This window comes from Rana temporaria, chromosome 1 (genome assembly GCF_905171775.1).
Source record: "Rana temporaria chromosome 1, aRanTem1.1, whole genome shotgun sequence".
Classification (NCBI taxonomy): Eukaryota; Metazoa; Chordata; class Amphibia; order Anura; family Ranidae; genus Rana; species Rana temporaria.
In genome coordinates, this window is record NC_053489.1 from 93,525,080 (window position 1) to 93,547,217 (window position 22,138).

The 22,138-nt window shown below is 45.4% G+C and overlaps 1 protein-coding gene across 1 annotated transcript in view; it reads left to right on the top strand.

The window, feature by feature from the left end:
* Nucleotides 1-7,644, top strand: part of CENPH (centromere protein H) — a 35,056-nt gene extending 27,412 nt beyond the window's left edge. The window contains exons 7-9 of the mRNA XM_040340471.1: nucleotides 2,805-2,856; nucleotides 3,971-4,128; nucleotides 6,844-7,644. Of these exons, the coding sequence (XP_040196405.1) occupies nucleotides 2,805-2,856; nucleotides 3,971-4,128; nucleotides 6,844-6,936 (303 nt within the window). The 3' untranslated portion in view covers nucleotides 6,937-7,644. The remainder of the gene's footprint in view (nucleotides 1-2,804; nucleotides 2,857-3,970; nucleotides 4,129-6,843) is intronic.
* The last annotated feature ends 14,494 nt before the right edge of the window (nucleotides 7,645-22,138 follow it).

The window sequence follows — 22,138 nt, forward strand, 5'->3', positions numbered from 1 at the left end:
CAGGGATCCATTTTGAACCTATGGATTTAGCCTCCCTGAGACTGATTACATTGAAAACTGTTGTGTGTTGTTGTTTTTTTTTTGTTTTTGTTTTTTTTAGGGGCTATAACAGCTTGAATTGGTGAGCCCGCATATATTTTTTTATTTTTTTTAACGTCAGCAGCTACTAAGGACACTTACCTGTCCTAGGCGCCAGTGATGATGGGCCCCCAACAGCGATCGGCCGGTCCTGGTGCCTTACGGCTTCACTGCCCGTTTCCTACTGCGCATGCGCCACTCGCACAGCGCTTTGTGAATGGGTGGCTGCCTCCTGGTATACACACAGTTCCCAGAAGGCAGCGCGCCCCATTCACCAGAAGCCACCGCAACGGAGGACGAGGAAGACGACAACCACAGTGGAGGAAGAGGCAGAAGGGCTAGTTCCGCATGGCAAACAGCCCTTTTTGGTGAGTATATACATTTTTTTTTTTTTATATATATATATATATATATATATATATATATATATATATATATATATATATATATATATATATATATATATATATATATATATATATATATATATATATATATATAGAACTCCACTTTAAGCCTTCAGTCAGGGAGACTTTTTTTCAGACAGAGTTGATCTTCAATCCAAAATCGAGCTCAGATTATATTTCCTACGTTTTGCTCTAATCCATCAGGATAAAAGAGTTACATTCCTTGGATTTTAAGAGAGCAGTCTTAAGTTACCTTGAAGCCACTAAGCACTTTAGGCGTTCAGACGCATTATTTGTTTCATATGCTGGTAAGTAAGGAAGACAAGCTCCCAGAGGAGCCATTGCCAGATGGTTGAGAGTGGCTATCGCAGAGGCCTATTCCCTTTCAGGCCAAGAGAGTCTAGTTGGTATTTGGGCTCCTTTTACAAGTGCTTTGGCGGTGCGTTGGGCAGAAAAAGCTGGTGCCACCCCCAAACAGGTCTGTAAAGCGGCTATGTGGATAAGTCTGGCAAACTTTGCCCATCACTATAGGTTAGACCTTCTGACACGCAGGGGACCAGGCTTTTCGGTAGGAAAGTCTTACAGGCTTGTGTCCCACTCTAATGGTGTAAGTCTCGATTGTCCTTCGGTGCTGTCCTGAAAGATATTTTGGGAAAGTTCAAGTTGGACTTGCCAGTCACTTGTTTTTCCAGTAGTCTTTCAGGACAGCAATAACCCGCCCTTTTGTTGCGGTATACTAGGATATAACTGTTGCTTATGTTTCAGCTGGGGCTGGAGGTTCTCTACAAACCACTGAAGGAAACTGCATGGAGGTCTTCTATTAAAGCTTTGGATGATGAGGTGTTTCCTGTTGTGGGAGGAGCCATGATCTCTCGGGTGCTGTCTGAAAGACTATTGGAAAAAAAGTTACAGGTAAGTCTAACTTGAATTTTTCAGTTTTTGTTGAGCTGAATAGTTAAACAACCAAAAAGTGCAGCGCTATATGTAGATATTAATCGTCCCTTCCTTTTTTATATACAAACTTATCTGCTGTGTGACAATCCTTCCAAAATAATAAGTGCAATAAAATGTATTTTGAATATCGCATAATAAAATTTAACAAGTGCAGAAAATGATTATTACAGAGTCCATAGAGGAATATGAGTGGCTGAACACCAATCAATAAGTCAAAAGATGGCAAGAGAGCGCAAAAGTAGGGATATCTTCCCAGACCACAGTGAGCACAGGAAAAGTAGAGAAACTTCCAAATCCCAGGGCCTATCCACACCACCAGGGTGAGAGGAGCAGGAGCTTACCAGAGCAAAAGGGCCACTAATATATAGTGGTCAGAGGCGCTTATGGGGATGGGAGAGCCCCCAGGAATATCCTTAACTCTTCTCCCGATCCACTGTTAAGCATATAACAGGCTGTGTCCCGAAAAGCGGCAGCTCATACACATGGTTCTAAATAAAATCCAAGCATTCTCCTACAATAGAATGAAAAAACATTCTCCATAGTAAAGATCTGTAAAAAAAAAAGACTTATTTAACCAATGCACTTACAGGCTTGTGAATATAATGCTATCAAAATTCATAAAGGTCATAAAACTGCCAGGTTCCAAAATGGCCGCGGTTAGATCGCACTTGCAAGGTTAAGTAAGTGTCCTGGCTCCTCGCTACACGTTTCATCATACGTGACATCATGATGGCGATTGTTGATCCCCTGACATGAAAGCGGTGGTTCCCCCTTTAAAAACAACTTTTTTTTATTCCACTGCCCCCCCCACATTACAATCGAATTAAGGCTCTTATTATTTTTTTGCTGCTGTACATACCTTGATACAGCATATTCGCCCGTGCATCCGGGTTGCGAGTCCCGCGGGAGTGGGCGTTCCTCACATGCTGTTGATTGACGTTTTGCCCAAAAACGAGCTCTCCCCCCGTCGCGTAAGCCGCGTCACGATTGGCGAAAGGAGCCGAACGGCGATGCGCAAGCAAGTCTTATGTGCATATAGAAAAATATTTTAGAATCCCTGTAAATGTCCTCAGGATTACAAGTGAATAACCATGAAATCTAACTTTACTGTTTGCAGCTTTGAAAACCATGAAAGATTACATGCTATCTGCATCCCAGGCATGGGACCTCTAGAGGAGAGCAGGTTGTGCAGAACTTCTTTCTTCTTTCTTTCTAAAAACAGCTACGGTGTGTCCCTAGAGAACTTCTCTGAATATAATGGATCAAACTCTGATGCTTGCTAAACCACATGATCTTTACAAATGCTGTTTATTGGAGTGAAAATTAAGACTGGATATGATTTCCTAAAACAACATATTTTTACAGGAATCTCGGTCTTTGGAGAAGCAACTTAATGATACAAGAGCGAAACGAATGGGTATGTTGTAGACCTAAGTTACCTTTCTGTTATCGTGACCTTGCTGAAGCAGGCTGATGAACCGAACTATAATGCATTTGAATCAATTTACTAAGCTGTATGAGTTATTTCACCAGTGTTTTTTTTATTTTCCTAATTATTTTCTCATCAAAATGCTTTATATAAATTTAAACCTGATATTATGCATAATATCTGTGTGTGTGTGTGTGTGTGTGTGTGTGTGTGTGTGTGTGTGTGTGTGTGTGTGTGTGTGTGTGTGTGTGTGTGTGTGTGTGTGTGTGTGTGTGTGTGTGTGTGTGTGTGTGTGTGTGTGTGTGTGTGTGTGTGTGTGTGTGTGTGTGTGTGTGTGTATGTATATATATATATATATATATATATATATATATATATATATATATATATATATATAAATGGGCCAGATTCACGTAGCTCAGCGGATCTATAGATCCGCTCGATCTACGTGAATTAAGATCTGCTCCCGCAAGTTTAGGAGGCAAGTGGCTAATTCACAAACCACTTACCTCCAAACTTGCGACGGCGGATCCTAAATCCCCCAGCGGAATTCAAATTCCGCGGCTAGGGGAGTGTCATATTTAAATCAGGCGCGTTCCCGCGCCGATTTAAATGCGCAGGCGCCGTCCGCAAAATTTCCCGGCGTGCATTGCTCCCACTGACGTCGCTAGGACGTCAGTGGTTGCGACGCGTACGTAAACTACGTAGTTCCGCGCTACGGAAACGACGTAAGAACACAGTGTCGGGTCCGTGTACGTTCGTGAATTTGCGTATCTCGCTGATTTACATATTATTCAGTTTAAATCAGCGGGAACGCCCCCGGCGCCATTTTTAATTTAAAAAAAAGATCCGACAGTGTAACACAGTTACACCTGTCAGATCTTCGCCCTATCTATGCGTAACTGCTTCTATGAATCAGGCGCATAGATAGGACCTGTCTAAGTCAGAGATACGACGGTGTATCTACAATCTCTTTGTGAATCTGGCTATATATATATATATTATATTTTTTCTCATACAGGGCTATTTTGTTTTTTCAGTCAAAATTAAACACATTTTACATTTACAATATTTGTAACTTTTTTTTTTTTTTTTTTTGCAGCCCTGAAGGAGAAGAGCATGGCGCTGATGACAGAAGTTTTATCCCTCGTAGATGAACTACAATTCCAGAAAGAACCAAAGGAAGAGAAACTAAAAAAAATATTCAAACATGTAAAAAGGGAAACGGACATTGCCTTCATGTTGCAGAATATATTCCAGGTATAAAAGCTAGCTACATGCTTTTTGTTATTTTCTGTGAATAATTCACCCATGGCTTGGTGAAAGGTGTGGAGATTGTTACACTAAGACGTGTACTGAGTATTATGAAAGCTGTGAGACAGCCACTTAACCACTTCACCCTTGGACCATTTTGCTGGTCAAAGACCAGGCCACTTTTTGCGATTCGGCACCGCGTCGCTTTAACTGAAAATTGCGCGGTCGTGCAATGTGGCTATGTTTTTGGGGTTTTTTCCCCACAAATAGAGCTTTCGTTTGGTGGTATTTGATGACCTCTAAATTTTTTTTTATTTTTTTCGCTATAAACCAAAATAGAGCGACATTTTTGAAAAAAAAAATGAAATATTTTTTTACTTTTTGCTGTAATATCCGCAAAAAAATATATAAAAAAAAATGTTTTCCTCCGTTTAGGCCGATACGTAGTTATAGCATCTACAAAATAGGGGATAGTTTTATGGCATTTTTCTTTTATTTATTTAATTTTTAAATATTTTATTTATTTTACTGGTAATGGCAATTAGCATTTTTTTTTATTGTGACTGCGACATTACGGCAGACATATCTCTTGACACTCTTGACGATCAGTGCTCTAAAAATGCACTGATTACTATGAAAATGGGGTTAAACCACTAGGTGGGGTGTGGGCTACACATGACAAGATAGTGATCACCGCTTCCGATTACAGGAAGCAGTGATCATTGTCACTAGGCAGAGCGGGGAGATGCTTGTTTACATAAGCATCTCCCCGCTCTATCTCTCCGCGGGACCTGCGATCAGACTCACGGAGAAGGCGGCAGGGTCGCGAGCGCGACCAACCACACGGCGGCATCTTAAAGGGGACGTACCTGTACTCCCTTATGCCTGTCTGTGCCATTCTGCCGACGTAAAAAGTCGTGAGATGGTCCTTAAAGCGGAGGTTCACCGGTAAAATCCTGTTTTTACCCTTAGATGGATGCTCATTTAGTCTAGGGGAATCGGCTAGTTGTTTTAAAATCCGAGCATTACTTACTGTTGTAGAGGGCGATCTTCTCCGCCACTTCCGGGTATGGGTCTTTGGGACTGGGCGTTCCTTCTTGATTGACAGTCTTCCGACGGTCGCATCCATCGCGTCACGATTTTCCGAAAGTAGCCGAACGTCGGTGCGCAGTATAGAGCCGCACCGACTTCCGGCTACTCGTGACGCGATGGATGCGACCGTCGGAAGACTGTCAATCAAGAAGAAACGCCCAGTCCCGAAGACCCATACCCGGAAGTGGCAGAGAAGATCGCCCTCTACAACGGTAAGTACTGCTCGGATTTTAAAACAACTAGCCGATTCCCCTAGACTAAATGAGCATCCATCTAAGGGTAAAAACAGGATAAAACATCATTTATCGGTGAACTCCCGCTTTAAGCGGTTAACATGGCACAAACAAATTGAATAAGTAAAAACGATTCCCATTGAACAATGCAGTCTGTCAGTGAAAGGGTTAAAGCGGAGGTTCACCCGCACATGACCCTTTTTCCCCTTAGATGGATGCTCATTTTGTCTAGGGGAATCGGCTAGTTGTGTTAAAATATGAGCCGTACTTACCGTTTACGAGATGCATCTTCTACGCCGCTTCCGGGTATGGGCTGCGGGACTGGACGTTCCTATTTTGATTGACAGTCTTCCGAGAGGCTTCTGACGGTCACATCCATCGCGTCACGATTTTCCGAAAGAAGCCGAACGTCGGTGCGCAGGTGCAGTATAGAGCCGCACCGACGTTCGGCTTCTTTTGGCTACGAGTGACGCGATGGATGCGACCGTCGGAAGCCTCTCGGAAGACTGTCAATCAAGAAGGAATGCCCGCTCTCGAAGACCCATACCCGGAAGCGACGGAGAAGATGCATCTCGAAAACGGTAAGTACGGCTAATATTTTAAAACTACTAGCCGATTCCCCTAGACAAAACGAGCAGGAATCTAAGGGGAAAAGGGAAAAAAATATATAATTGGGTGAACTCCTGCTTTAAAGGAAAAGTTCACTTATCCTTTTTTCCTTGGACCTAAACTAACTCACCCTTCTGATCTACAGATACATACTTCTCTTGATTCAACAGTTGCAGCTTCCAGTGATTGTTTACATTCTTGCTGCACCTGCATATTATAGCCCTTTCTCGGGTGTCCACATCAGTGCCTGCCATACTTGCACTCTTCCTATCAGATGTGCAGTAGTAGGGTTCTCTGAGCAGAGGGAGGAGGATGACGACATCTGACTTTTTCCGACGGACTTAGAGAACATGTTCTCTCTTTCTTTCAATTGTTTTCCGTTTTGAAGAAAAAAAAAAGAGAATCGGAAATTACGTTCGTCTGTATGGAATTCTGATGGAGGAAAAAATCATGCATGCTCGGAAACAATTTGATGCATGCTCAGAAGCATTGAACTTCATTTTTCTAGGTTCGTCGTAGTGTTGTACGTCTCTGCGTTTTTGACAGTCCGAATTTGGTCTGTCCGTGTGTAGGCAAGACAGCTTGGATGGAATTCTGTCGGAAAAACTGGTTGTGTGTACAGGGCATTATACGTTTTCTTTTTATAGATATATAGCTACCTATCTATATGTGTGTCATTTGGCTATAGTGCGGTCGGCAAGTGGTTAATTATGTATTGTACTAGTTGTATTATAAAAAATGTATACAAAAAATATCTTGACTAATTCTGTTTTTTGGTGTTCTCCAGAGGCTCGTTCATGCCAGTCGTGTGAATTGGGTAGAAGATCCAAAACTAAGGGAAGCTGTCATCAAAGCGGGAAGGGATTTACATAGTTTTTAGTATTTTTATCCATTTTTCTTTTAGTGTTTTCATTTAGTTAACGTTTTTTATTGTGAATTTTATTTAAAATCAAACATTTAGCACAGACCATATAGATGGTTATGTATATATAAATGTATTACACCGAATCGTGCTAGAAAATAACTGTATTTCCTCATCCAATGACCATGTTAATGGAGCCATTGAATGGCATTGCCCCCCCCCCCTTCTCCTGCTGGCCTTTAGCCGAAAGGAAAGTGAAATCACCTGGGTCAGACCTAACCTGTAAAAGAGAGGGAACCATCACTCCTATTAATCTGACAGTATACACACTCCCTGCAGGCAGTGTCCCAGCTAGCCTTAAAACCACAGACCTCAGTGCTGCAAACCAGGAAAGCCAATCACCAAACCCCACCAGAGGAACACATCGGCAGAAAACAAAATTTTTAACAGCCAATGCATAAGCTTTACTTGCTTGTGCCCTCTCCACAAGCAAGTAGGATAAAAAAAGAGGTAGTTTTATATCAACCCCCTCCTTCCTACCTAAGGGCCAGTCTCCGCTTGTTCTGTCAGATCCACCTTGGATTCCAGACTTCCAGCACTATCTCAACCTGAAAGGCTGTATGAAACCCTTCACTGCTCCGCCCATGCCCCTGAGTATGTCCAATGTGGCACTGTGGATTAGGCACCCTCCTGTAAAGACTGCCAACTCCAGGGTATATTTAACCATTAAAGGGGTTGTAAAGACAAAAATATTTTCCTCTTAAATTAAAGTCTGACAGTAGCTGATAAAGTAAAAAAGTAATGTTTTGCATTATAACTAGTTTGATACCTGCTGTTTTATTCACCTCCAGCACTCCTGAATCGTTATTCTCACTGACTTCCTGGTTTGCGGTGTGCATTCATTCTTGCTACATCACGGCCTAATGGGAACTACAGTTCCCATTAGGCTTAGCCTCCATGCCTGTGAGGGATAAGAGAGCATCTTCACGCAGGGCTGTAGTCATAGGGAGGGGGTGAGCACATTCTGCTTTCCACCATGCAAAACGGCTCAGATGCTGGTGGAAAGCAAGAGGAGAGACAGGAAATGGCATTTCCAGACCTGGATTACTGTATTTTGGAGGTCAAAAGGAAAAATTAGGTAAGTGATATTTAAATGCTCTAGCTTACAGCAATCAATTGATCTAATAAAAAACGAACCTTTAGTGTTCCTTTAAATACAAAAAAGTAATCTTATGCTGACAAGTGATATCACTATAAACACTGGAACCCTTAGAGAGGGGGAGTCTGATCAAAGTGAAATTGATAAAGAAATATTGATTAAACAAAAAGTATATAAAATGAACATTACATAGTGTCCCACAACACCAAAGATGTTGGAAAAAGTTCTTCCCATAAATACAATTAGTGAGTGAATAGTCTAAATGAAATAATAAACTGATGGATCTAGGACCTTGCTGAAAAATAAGCAGCAATGTGCAGGGGATGGATGGATGGATGGATGGATGGATCCCAATGACAATTTCCAAAATAGAGTGAATGGTGCTTAAAATCCACAAACTAGTCTCCCTGAACTCTCACCTCATTGGATATGGTAATTCACATTGATTGATTATGTATGTAATATGACCTCGAGCAAAATAGTCACCAAACCCTCTCTTCAAATCTCTCCGGCTCTGTGGTAGCTCCAGCTCTTACCCTCCGCTATTCCTGCAAGCCGCAAATTTCTTCCACTAACCTGTCTCAATATGCTCCAATATATGAGACATACAGGTGGGGAAGGAGAGACGAGGCATCCAATAGTGTAGTATGTTAAATGTAATAAATATAATTTTATTGGGCACTTAGGGCCAGATCCACAAAAGAGATACTCCGACTTAACTGCTGTTCAGTCTGTGTGTAACTTTGGAAACGATCCTCAAAAGGCTTTTTCCAAAGTTAGGCAGAAGATCCGGCATGTGTAATTGAATTACACTGCCGAATCTTAGGATGCAGTACCGCATCTGCCGCTGGGGGCATTTCGAGTCGAAATGCCGTTTCTAGTATGCAAATTAGCACTTAAGGCGATCCACAAAGCTTTCCAGCTTCCTTTTTGCGCCGTAAGTGTTATTTTGCAAGTGTAAAATTAGGGCTGGTTCTACAAAGTGTAAACTAGTCACACCTTGCAAAAGCCCATTCCAGCGACGGCATTTGGTATGCTTTCCCGAGGGAGAACTCCACGGCAATTTGTAAAAACAAAACCGGCATGGGTTCCCCCCCAGGAGCATACCAGGCCCTTAGGTCTGGTATGGGTTGTAAGGGGACCCCCCCTACGCCGAAAAATCGACGTAGGGGGTCCCCTACAATCCATACCAGACCCGTATCCAAAGCACGCTACCCGGCCGGTCAGGAATGGGAGTGGGGACGAGCGAGCGCCCCCCCCCCCTCCTGAGCCGTGCCAGGCCGCATGCCCTCAACATGGGGGGGATGGGTGCTCTGGGGCAGGGGGGCGCACTGCGGGCCCCCCCACCCCAGAGCACCCTGTCCCCATGTTGATGAGGACAGGACCTCTTCCCGACAACCCTTGCCATTGGTTGTCGGGGTCTGCGGGCGGGGGCTTATCGGAATCTGGGAGTCCCCTCAAATAAGGGGGCCCCCAGATACCGGCCCCCCACCCTAAGTGAATGGATATGGGGTACATCGTACCCCTATCCATTCACCTGTAGGCAAAAAGTAAAAGTTAATAAACACACAACACAAGGCTTTTTAAAATATTTTATTATTCTGCTCCGGATGCCCCCCCTGTCTTCGTTATTAGCTCTATTACCAGGGGGGGCTTCTTCTTCCGCTCTCCGGGGGTCTTCCACTCTCCGGGGGTCTTCTCCGCTCTCCGGGGGGGGCTTCTCCGGACTCCGGGGGGGCTTCTTCCATCTTCTCCCCTCTTCCGCTGTTGACTCGGCGAACCCCGGTTCTTCTGCAGCTCTCCGGTGCCTTCTTCAGCGCTGGCTGCCTGCTATGTTTGTGTGTTAGCTCAATTTCTAACAGGCAGCCAGCGCGGTCTTCTGTGGCGTCAGGGTCTTCTCTTCCTTTCTTCCGATGTTGCCTCGTCGCCTGTTGTCGCTGTAATGATGGAAGCGCGCCTTGCATCCCATTTATATAGGCATCACCGTCCCATCATGCTCCGGCAGGTACCCACGTGGTGGGTGCCTACCCACGTGCACCCACCACGTGGGTACCTACCGGAGCATGATGGGACGGTGATGCCTATATAAATGGGATGCAAGGCGCGCTTCCATCATTACAGCGACAACAGGCGACGAGGCAACATCGGAAGAAAGGAAGAGAAGACCCTGACGCCACAGAAGACCGCGCTGGCTGCCTGTTAGAAATTGAGCTAACACACAAACATAGCAGGCAGCCAGCGCTGAAGAAGAAGGCACCGGAGAGCTGCAGAAGAACCGGGGTTCGCCGAGTCAACAGCGGAAGAGGGGAGAAGATGGAAGAAGCCCCCCGGAGTCCGGAGAAGCCCCCCCCCGGAAAGCGGAGAAGACCCCCGGAGAGTGGAAGACCCCCGGAGAGCGGAAGAAGCAGCAGCCCCCCCCTGGTAATTGAGCTAATAACGAAGACAGGGGGGGCATCCGGAGCAGAATAATAAAATATTTTAAAAAGCCTTGTGTTGTGTGTTTATTAACTTTTACTTTTTGCCTACAGGTGAATGGATAGGGGTACGATGTACCCCATATCCATTCACTTAGGGTGGGGGGCCGGTATCTGGGGGCCCCCTTATTTGAGGGGACTCCCAGATTCCGATAAGCCCCCGCCCGCAGACCCCGACAACCAATGGCAAGGGTTGTCGGGAAGAGGTCCTGTCCTCATCAACATGGGGACAGGGTGCTCTGGGGTGGGGGGGCCCGTAGTGCGCCCCCCTGCCCCAGAGCACCCAACCCCCCCATGTTGAGGGCATGCGGCCTGGCACGGCTCAGGAGGGGGGGGGGGGCGCTCGCTCGTCCCCATTCCTGACCGGCCGGGTAGCGTGCTTTGGATACGGGTCTGGATTGTAGGGGGACCCCCTACGTCGATTTTTCGACGTAGGGGGGGGGGGGGGGGGTCTCCTTACAACCCATACCAGACCTAAGGGCCTGGTATGCTCCTGGGGGGTGAACCCATGCCGGTTTTTTCTTTGAAAATTGGCATGGAGTTCTCCCTCTCAGGAATGCATGCCGAGCGACGCTGTAATTTTTTTTTTTTTTTCCCCGACGCAACTTTTTTAAGCCGTCGCGATCCTCAAAACTCGGCGTAACGTAACTTCGCGCATGCGCAGTACGGCCGGCGCGGGAGCGCGCCTCATTTAAATGGGACTCGCCCCATTTGAATAGGAACGCCTTGCGCCGGCGGAATTTTAGTTACACAGCCTGAAATTTCTAGATAAGTGCTTTGTGGATCAGGCACTTAGGTAGAAACTTTAAGGCAGTGTAACTTAAATGGGATTTTTTAAGTTACGTCAGGTTTTTGTGGATCTGGCCCTTAAAGAGGAAGTAAACTTATTTTTTTTTCTTTAAGCACCCTGCAAGACAAAGGCATAATGAGCTAGTATGCATAGCATACTATCTCATTATGAAGTACTTACCTGAGTTCGAAGCCCCCGCAGCGGTGCTTGGCGCCATCTCTCCAGGACTCACTTTCACATATCACGGCTCCGGCGCTGTAATTGGCGGGAGCCGTCAGTAATTGCACGCTCGCCTTCACTACCGACACGCTCGGTGCGCCTGCGTCGTTGACACTTTGAACAGATGACTCCTCTGCCCCTGGACAAATAAAAGGAGAGGGGGTCCCGTAAAGAAAGCATGGCTAGTTTTAATTTAATTTTTTTTATTTTTTTTATATATAACAAGCAACAATGATTGGTTATAAAGCTCTCAATAAGAGGAACGATTAGTGGAGTAGTAGTTCTACTATTAGTGGTATCATAATACAGGGTTGTATATATTATATTTAAAGAGCTAAGAAAAATTTAGATGGCAAAGAATTCACAAAATAAAAAAGTTTTGTGTTTGAGTGTGTGTGTTATTTTATTTATTTGTCATTGTCGGTTTGATATGTTAATGTTATCCAGTAAAGTTCAAGAGAAAGTGGAGCAAGGTGGTAGGGAACACGGGCCTCAGACTTAATGAGGAGAGGAAGAGGTTGATGTGTAGTTATATCAACGGTTATTGCCCTTTAAGGCTCCATGCACATGGCCGTAAAAAAAATGCATATACATTTATTTATTTTTTTTAACAACTTGTTGACTCACCACAGTATTTATACTGAGGCGAGGTGGCACATATACGCACAATCACGTAAATTTAAATCTCTGGGTTAGGAGCATGCCCCTCCTGTGGCCACTGAACACAGTGGATTACAGTTACCAGTAATTGGGTGTCATTTGATTGCTATGTGCACAAACTATCAAGAATGGCTTTCCATTCATGGACAGTTTGCTTACTTTTGTGGTCTGTGATTGGCCCACAGCAATCACATGGTACCTGGTTACCTGTTCCATCTGATTAGCTTAGCCATTCACAGATCACAACCCAAAAAAAGGGGTAATTTTATGCTATTAGTACATCAGGATTGATCAATTTTTCAAATACACTATATTGCCAAAAGTATTGGGATGCCTGCCTTTTACATGAAAGTGTTGTGGTCATATGAGACCAAAATCGAGCTTTGACATCAACTCAACTCCCCATGTTTGGAGGAGGAATGCTGCTTATGACCCCAAGAATACTGTCAAACATGGAGGTGGAAACATTATGCTTTGGGGGTGTTTTTCTGCTAAGGGGACAGGCACCTTCACTGTATCAAAGGGACGATGGACAGTGCCATGTACCATCAATTCTTGGGTGAGAATCTGGTATGGGTATTCCAGTATGACAATGACCCAAAACACATGGCAAAGGCAACAAAGAAAAAGCACATTAAGGTCCTGGTGTGGCCCAGCCAGTCTCCTGACCTTAATCCCATAGGAAATATGTGGAGGGAGCTGAAGGTTCAAGTTGCCATACGTCAGCCATGAAACCTTAATTACCTGGAGAGGATCTGCAAAGAGCACTGGGACAAAATCCCATGAGATGTGTACAAACTTGGTGGCCAAATACAAGAAATGTCTGACTTCTATGATTGCCAACAAGGGTTTTGCCACCAAGTACTAAGTCATGGTTTGCGAAGGGGTCAAATACTTATGTCACTCATTAAAATGCAAATCAATTTATAACTTTTTTGAAATGCGTTTTTCTGTATATTTTTAATGTTATTCTGTCACTGTTAACCAGTTCCCGACCTCCTCATGTACATTTACGTCAGCAGAATGGCACGGACAGGCACATCCACATACCTGTACATCCTCTGCTAGACGTGGGTGGGCGGTCCGATCGGGACCCCCCCCCGGTACATGCGGAGGTCGGGTCCGCTCGGGGAGTGATCCGGAACGACGGCGCGGCTATTTGTTTTTAGTCGCGATCGCTCCCAGGAGCTGAAGAACGGGGAGAGCCGTGTGTAAACACGGCTTCCCCGTGCTTCACTGTGGCGGCGCATCGATCGAGTGATCCCTTTTATAGGGAAGACTCGATCGATGGTGTCAGTCCTACAGCCACACCCCCCTACACTAGTAAACACACACACTAGGTGATCCCTAAATGTTACAGCGCCCCCTGTGGTTAACTCCCAAACTGCAACTGTCATTTTCACAATAAAGAATGCAATTTAAATGCATTTTTTGCTGTGAAAATGACAATGGTCCCAAAAATGTGTCAAAATTGTCCGAAGTGTCCGCCATAATGTCGCAGTCACGAAAAAAATCGCTGATCGCCGCCATTACTAGTAAAAAAAAATAAAAATGCAAAAACTATCCCCCATTTTGTAAACGCTATAAATTTTGCGCAAACCAACCGATAAACGATTATTGCGATTTTTTTTCTTTTTTACCAAAAATAGGTAGAAGAATACGTATCGGCCTAAACTGAGGGAAAAAAAAAATTTTATATATGTTTTTGGGGGATATTTATTACAGCAAAAAGTAAAAAATATTGCATTTTTTTTTTAAATTGTCGCTCTATTTTTGTTTATAGCGCAAAAAATAAAAACCGCAGAGGTGATCAAATACCACCAAAAGAAAGCTCTATTTGTGGGGATAAAAGGACGCCAATTTTGTTTGGGAGCCACGTCGCACGACCGCGCAATTGTCTGTTAAAGCGACGCAGTCCCGAACTGTAAAAACCCCTTGGGTCTTTAGCCAGCATATTGGTCGGGGCTTAAGTGGTTAAAATAAACCTACCATGCTGCTGGCGGGACTATATAACCCTCCCCCAGCCTCCCTTGGACTTCTCAAAGAGATAATGCAGATAGTTGCATCGCACTCGGTTAGTGAGGTGGTCTGGGCTGGGGCCTTTAATTTGGTGCTGTCCCCACATGTAGATAAATTGACCCCCGGATCCAGCTACTGATTCTCCGCTCTCCCGTTGGGCACTGAACATGGGCCTCACGGACGTGTGGAGGTGGAAATACCCTGGGGTGAGGAGTTACACTTGTAGCTCTGCTACGTACACAGCTATGTCACGGATTGACCTTTTCTATGTCAGTGGCCCTGTCCTGTCTAGGGTTCAAAAGGTGTCTGCCCTCCCTAGGGGAATCTCAGACCATGCACCCATTCTCTTGAGGCTTCGGACCGGGGTGGCAACGGGGAGATCCCTTTGGCGTTTTGTCCAGGTACTGGGTGACGGACGAGCGTGTAGAACCTGAGATGGAGTCGGCCAATGCGGAGTACTGGACTCCTGACCCTGCTGGGACGGAGACATCTGCCCGCTGGGAGGCATTCAAAAGCTATATGAAACAGCGGTATCGCTCTGCTGTTGAGAATTGATTATACCCCGGTAAAACTCCACTCCTTCCTTGATGGTATTCAGTTTCCCACTCTATCGGTGGAGGCATGCTTGTCCCTGGAGGCCCCTATTACTTTGAAGGAGGTTCAGGTTGCGGTGGGGTCTATGCAGGCTGGTAAGACCCTTGGGGAGGATGGCCTCCCAGCTGCGTTTTTTTAAAACGCATAGTGCCTCATTGGCTGTTAGACTTAGGGGGGTCCTGGTAACGTCTCTTAGAGAGGTTTCTCTCCCACCTTCTATGATGCGTGTGGTGATTGTGGTCATTCCCAAACCAGGAAAGGACCCTGAGCTTTGCCCATCTTACAGGCCAATCTCGTTATTAAACGTGGATGCTAAAATTCTCACTATGATCCTGGCCAATCGTCTTAATGCAGTAATACTTTCTTTGGTGCACAGGGATCAGACAGGATTTATGCCAGGTAAGGGTACCGATATTAACTTGAGGAGGCTATTTACGGTAATGGTTTGGGTGGGTGGGGAGGTGATGGTGTCATTGGATGCTGAAAAGGCCTTTGACTCGGTGGAGTGGGAATATTTGTGGACTGTTCTCCAGAGATTGGGCCTCAGTCCTACCTTTCTATCCTGGCTTCGGATGTTATATTCTGCCCCGACAACTCAGGTTCGGACGGGTGGCCCTCTCTACTCTATTCCCAATTCACAGAGGCACTCGGCAGGGCTGCCCAGTCTCCCCGGCCTTATTTGCTCTTGCCATCGAGCTGCTTCGGTCCTCCTCGGCGGTTGCTGGTATACCGATTAACCCCATAGTTGGGGAGGTGTCTTTGTACGCTGACGATACCCTCCTCTACCTTCAGGATCCCCACCAATCTTTGTTGGCGGCCCTAGAATGGATTGATGTGTTTGGTAGATTCTCTGGGATTCTAATAAATTGGTATAAGTCGGTCATATTTCCCCTGGGCTGTGTGTCCCCCCCCCCCCCCGTGATCTGCCTGCCCCTCTCCAGTGAGTCGATAGTTTTAAATACTTAAGTATTCAGATTTATAGACGCCTACCGCAATACATGGAAGCGAATGTACTCCCGGTCCTTCAGAAACTTGTGCAGAGAAGTTCAGTCTGGAAGTCTCTGCCACTCACCCCTGGGCAGGGTCAATTTGCTAAAAATGTCCTTTCTTCCGAAATTTTTGTATGTCTTTAGGAACACTTCTGTCCTCATACCTGCCTCTTTCTTTGCAAAACTAGACCAAATTGTCACTTAATTTATATGGCAGGGGTCGGTGCCTAGGGTGGCCAGGTCTACGCTTCAGCTCTCTCTGTCAGGGGGTGGTCTGGCTCTCCCCAATTTTAGGAAATATTATTGGGCTGCTGTCTTGGTCACTGTGCGATGGTGGTTTGCGCAGGATCATTCTAACCCCTCGGTCAATTTAGAAGCAGCTATCTTGGGGTCGTACTCTGAGCTGAGTAACTTGGTTTACAGGGGGCCTAGGTCCTGGGCACAGATTACCACTCCTATGAGGACTACACTGCAGGTATCAAGGCTTCTGGGAGAGCCGCAGACGTTCTCTCCTCACATTCCTCGGTGGGGCAACCCTTTCATGCCCCAACTGAGGACTGTGCCTGACCCGCAATTGTGGGCCAGATATGGAGTGCGAACATTGAGTGATGTCATGCCTGGGGGACGCCTGCTCTCCTTTGGCACGTTGAAGGGTAAGTTTGGGCTGCCTCCATGGATGTACTTTAGGTTCCTGCAACTGAGACATGCCCTCAGGGCGCAATTTCCGGGGTCTATCAAGGTTAAGCCTCACACAGTGGAGAGACTGCTCACGTCCCGCTTTGTGGACAGGACGTTGTCCCCCATCTATCTCTGCCTTACCTGTGCGGGTGGCACTGGAGTTTCCAGGGTCTTCTTGGCTTGGCATCGGGACTTCCCGGCGCTGGAAGAGGAGGACTGGTCTGAGGGACTGCAACAGTTTATTCCCCTTATGATCTCTGCGCGGGATAAAATTATACAGCTTAAATTTCTTCACAGGGTGTATTATACACCTCAAAGACTGGCAGTGATGTATCATACTTCAGATGACCGATGTCCCAAATGAAGGCGAGAGATTGGTAATTATATCCACATGGTCTGGCTGTGTCCACGGGTGCAGGAGTTCTGGAGGGCAGTGGCTGCTGACATAGATTCGATTAGTGGGATATCTGTCGGGTTTGACCCCTTGGTCCTATTACTAGGTATCACGGATAATTTGCCTACGCCCACGCACAAGAAACTGTTTATCTTTTATGCTGCATTTTATGCCAGAAAGGCCATATTGCTCCAGTGGAAGGCTACGGAGCCTCCTCGGGTTGCTGTCTGGAAAAACCTGGTAAACGCAGCTTTGCCCTATATAAATTGACGTACATGGGACGTAACTGCCCTGGGAAGTTCCACAAGATTTGGGCAGCGTGGGTGGTGGCGAGACATCTCACGTTGTGATCCCAGGCAATGGATGCCCCTGTGGTCTGGTCTGGTGGCCTCTAGGTTTCCCCATGGTAGAACCTAATGGAGATATATTCCCTTCTCCCCCTCTCCTTGTCCCCTGTCATTTGTTAGGGTGATTTCAAGTACTAATTTTTGAAGCTAAACCTTAGCCGTTTCTAATTTTTCCCTCTTTTGTTTAACTGCTCGTGTCAGGCGCATCATCTGTAATGATTGGGTACTTATAGTATGCCCAAATATTGCCCTCTTTTTCATGTGAATCTGGTATGTACCTTGGTATACTGTGTTAGCCTGATACTGCTTGGCTTCTTGTTTCGCCTATGATTCTTTTTGTTCTTTATGTTTTCTCCTGCTGTCATATTGCTCACTGTATTTTTGTTTAGCTACCAAACTGTTTCACATGTAACTGATTGATTATCAAAATAAACATTCCTTCTGTTAAAATAAATAAATAAACCTACTATTAAAATTATAGACCATTTCTTTGTCAGTGGGCAAATGTACAAAATCAGCAGGAAATCAAATACTTCCCCCCCACTGTAGCTGCAAAGGGTGGGCCAACTCAATATTGAACCCTGCGGACTAAGACTGGGATGCCAATAAAGTTCATGTGCGTGTAAAGGGCAGATGTCCCAATACTTTTGGCAATATAGTGTATTTGAAAATTGATCAATCCTGATGTACTAACAGCCTAAAATGACCTCTCTTCTTTTTTTTTTTTGGTGTATACACTATGCCAGATGCTGTTATTGGAGGGGAAAAAAAAGACAGTTTTAAGCAAATATTTACTGATCATTATGCAGGAACTGTTGTGCTAAAATGCATCTGCATTGTTTTAAATAGAGACATTCACACAGGTGTGCAAAAATGCACTTCGCTCAGATCTGTAACAATATAAAAATCGGTGCCTGAGGACATACATACTGAATACATGTATGCCAAATGCTGGAATTGGATATGCAAATATTTACTGATCATTATGCAGGAACTGTTGTGCTAGGAAAAAAATATAATGTTCAGACAAAAATCCGCGGAAACATTTGATTGTGTGTATGAGGCTTTATCTACAGGAACTTTGATCCACATTTTGTGGGAATGTCCCCAAATCACCCTTTTGAACCTACCTTGGAAATGTAGTTAATTAGATCATTGGGTTAGAATTGGCTCTTTCACCCCCATTTTCCTACATATCTCTAGTACTGCTTTGAAAAAACATAAACCATCCCTAAAGTTGAACTGTAGTCATAAAATAAAGTCCTGCTAGATCACTTCAGGCTGGCCCCTTTTGCAGGTATAGCTCTGTAAAACATTAAACCTAACTGCCTATACTGTTTGAAATCCAGTATTACACTGTCTCACGCTGCTCTGCGGATGCTCAGTTGCTGTCTATTTTTAGCCACTGTGCAGAAAATGTGAAGGCTGATCTGCTGACAGCCTAAAGATTTACTGCTGTTCAGGGCCCTGAGCTTCAGCAAAATGGCAGCCTTCAGCAAGAAAACACGAACAATGCTGAAGGCAATTTACAGCAGACAATGATTAGTACACACAAGTGGAATATCGGGAGACCTCTACTGGTTCAATAAAAAACAGCCGACATTTGGCCCGTGTGTATGTCAGCCGAGCATGCTGAAAAAACAACAGCCGACCGACTCCTGATCAGTGCTCTCAGCCAATGGCTGTCCCCCTATCAGAATACAACAGCTGAGCAGCAGAGACTGTTAGTACAGCGGCTCTGACTGGAGCAGTACGTTTTTTTTTTTTTTTTAATTCAACCCAAAAAACTATTAGGGCCAGATTCATGTACAAATACGGCGGCGTAACGTATCATCTTTACGTTACACCGCCGCAAGTTTTCAGCGCAAGTGCCTGATTCACCAAGCACTTGCGTGTAAACTTTCGGCGGCGTAGCGTAAAGCCGTCCGGCGCAAGCCCGCCTAATTCAAATGGGGCGAACATTCTGTGCATGCTCCATTTGGAAATTTCCCGCCGTGCTTTGCGCAAAATTACGGCGCCCCGACGTGTTTGTGAATGGCGAAGTGCGTAACGTACTTACGCAAAAAAAATATTAAAATTTGACGCGGGAACGACGGCCATACTTTAACATGGCTGGTCTAAAGTTAAGCCATGAAAAAGCAGGCTTAACTTTGCGACGGGAAAAAACGACTTGCGACGACGTAACGCACGTGAGTACCTTCGTGGATTACCGTAAAAGCTAATTTGCATACCCGACGCTGGAAAACGACGCAAACTCCACCCAGCGGCGGCCGAAGTATTGCAGCCTATGATCCGAAGGCGTACGAAGCCGTAAGCCTGTCGGATCTTAGCCAAATGCCGTCGTATCTTGTTTGTGAATCACAAATTAAGATACGACGCGGCAAATTTGAAAATATGCCGGAGTATCAGTAGATACTCCGGCGTATTTCTTCTGTGAATCTGGCCCTTAGTGTGTACCAGACTTAATGTTGGTAGCATAATTATTAAGGTGGAAGGTATGTTCCTGGTTAAAAAATATTATTTTTATCAAGTTGTTATTGGTAAAGTTTCACTTGAACTCACTTGATAAACTTGGCTAAGGTCCTGCTAGTTCTTCAATGGAAATCACCATCCTCACCTTGCACCTCCTCACCAACACACAATTGGACAAATCCATGGATTTTTGTCCGAAGGGCGTTGTCCGTGAACTTGTTCTGCATACACATGGCAGAACATTTTCAGCCAACATTCACCAAACCACATGGTTTTTCAGCTCTTTACCGCCACCCTTTGGGCAACTTCTACTATTATTGTCTGATGTTTAGCATTGGCTCGGAGCATGCATTTGTACTTTGGATTTTAGTCCGATGGATTTGTATACACACAATCGGATAATCCGACGGAACACATTTGTTGTCGGACAATTTGAGAGAGCGATACAGCCAACATTTGTTGTCGTAAATTCGTCCAATTGTCCGATGGAGCATACAGACGGTGGGATTATCTGACAAAACACATCCGTTGGACAAGTGTTGCCGGAATATCCGATCGTGTGTATGGGCCTTTAGTTTACCAACAATATGTTGGACTTAAAGAGGAGCTCCAGCCCCCCACCCACCACCAAAAAATTAAAAGTCAGCAGCTGCAAATACTGTAGCTGCTGACTTTTATTATTAGGACACTATACCTGTCCAGGGATCCCACGATGTTGGCACTCCAGCAGATTTTTCAATCGTCCCTTGGTGGCTGCCATCACTATTCCACGTAAGGGAAAGCTGGGTCCCTGCTGTGCATGCCCGGAGCGCACTGTGCTTTCTGAAAGGCCTGGCAGCCGTGGAAGGAGAAGAGGAGGGGCGAGGTCTCTTAGAAGCGGGGGGCGAGTAGCTGCTCCCCCCTAAAAGGTGCCAAATGTGGCAGGGGAGGAGGAAGCAAACAAGTGGAACTTCCACTTTTGGGTGGAGCTCCGCTTTAATGTCTCTGTCCGTAATGCCACATTAATTACCACCTTTAATAATTCTTTTGCACCCAACACTTGATTCATTCCTATCACCCTGTAAGGGGGTGATGGGGACCTTCCGCACATCCCCAGCTTCATTCCCCTATTACCGTTAAGCACCCTATCCTCAACCCTGTCTTGGATTTCTACCTTTTTTTTTTTTTTTTTTAAAGCGGAGCTCCACCCTAAAGTGGAACTCCCGCTGATCGGAACCCTCCCCCCTCCGGTGTCACATGACCCCTTTCAGGGTGGAGAGGGCTGCAGATACCTGTCTAAAGACAGGTATTTGTACCCACTTCTGGCCACACAGTCTCGGGCAGAAAGTCACCTCCCGCCCCCCCCCCCCCCCGTTGTGTGCTGGGAACACTTGGCTCTCGGTACACAGCGGGAGCCAATCAGCAGGCGCAGCGCAACTCGCGCATGCGCCATAGGGAACTGGGCAGTGAAGCCGGAGCGCTTCACTTCCTGGTTCCCTCACCAAGAATGGCGGGGGGAGCAGCAGAGTGCTGCGGACGGTGCTAGACTCCAGGACAGGTAAGTGTCCTAATATTAAAAGTCAACAGCTTCAGTATTTGTAGCTGCTGGCTTTTAATATTATTTTTTTCAGCGGACATCCTCTTTAAGCAGTGTCACAAAGCATTGTATAATATGGGCCTTGTTCTATTCCTACTTATCTTATTTCTTTCACCTAGTTCGCTATTCTCTCTCCACATTGGATTCTTCAGAGATTGCACTAAAATAAAAATGGATTCACTCATAAACATTACGATATAGGACACAAACGTTCTTGGAAGGAAATGAACAGACATGAATGCAGTTGCAGTGGAAGTCTGATGAAAAAGAATTGTGTCTTATGAAGGACAGATGCCCTGACACTGCAAGGCACTTTTTATATATACAATTAGATAAACCATATTGCCTATTTCGCAAATGAAAAAAAAAAGTGCAAAAGATGTATGTTATAGTCATTATCGTTATTAAAGCGGGAGTTCACCTGAAAAAAATTTTTTAACATTAGATTGATGCTCATTTTGTCAAGGGGAATCGGGTAGTTTTTTTTAAATCGAAGCTGTACTTACGGTTTTAGAGAGCGGTCTTCTCCGCCGCTTCCGGGTATGGTCTTCGGGACTGGGCGTTCCTATTTGATTGACAGGCTTCCGACGGTCGCATACATCGCGTCACGAGTAGCCGAAAGAAGCCGAACATCGGTGCGGCTCTATGCGGCGCCTGTGCACCGACGTTCGGCTACTTTCGGCTACTCGTGACGCGATGTATGCGACCGTCGGAAGCCTGTCAATCAAATAGGAACGCCCAGTCCCGCAGCCCATACCCGGAAGCGGCGGAGAAGATCGCTCTCCAAAACGGTAAGTACTGCTTCGTTTTTAATAAAAACACCCGATTCCCCTTGACAAAATGAGCATC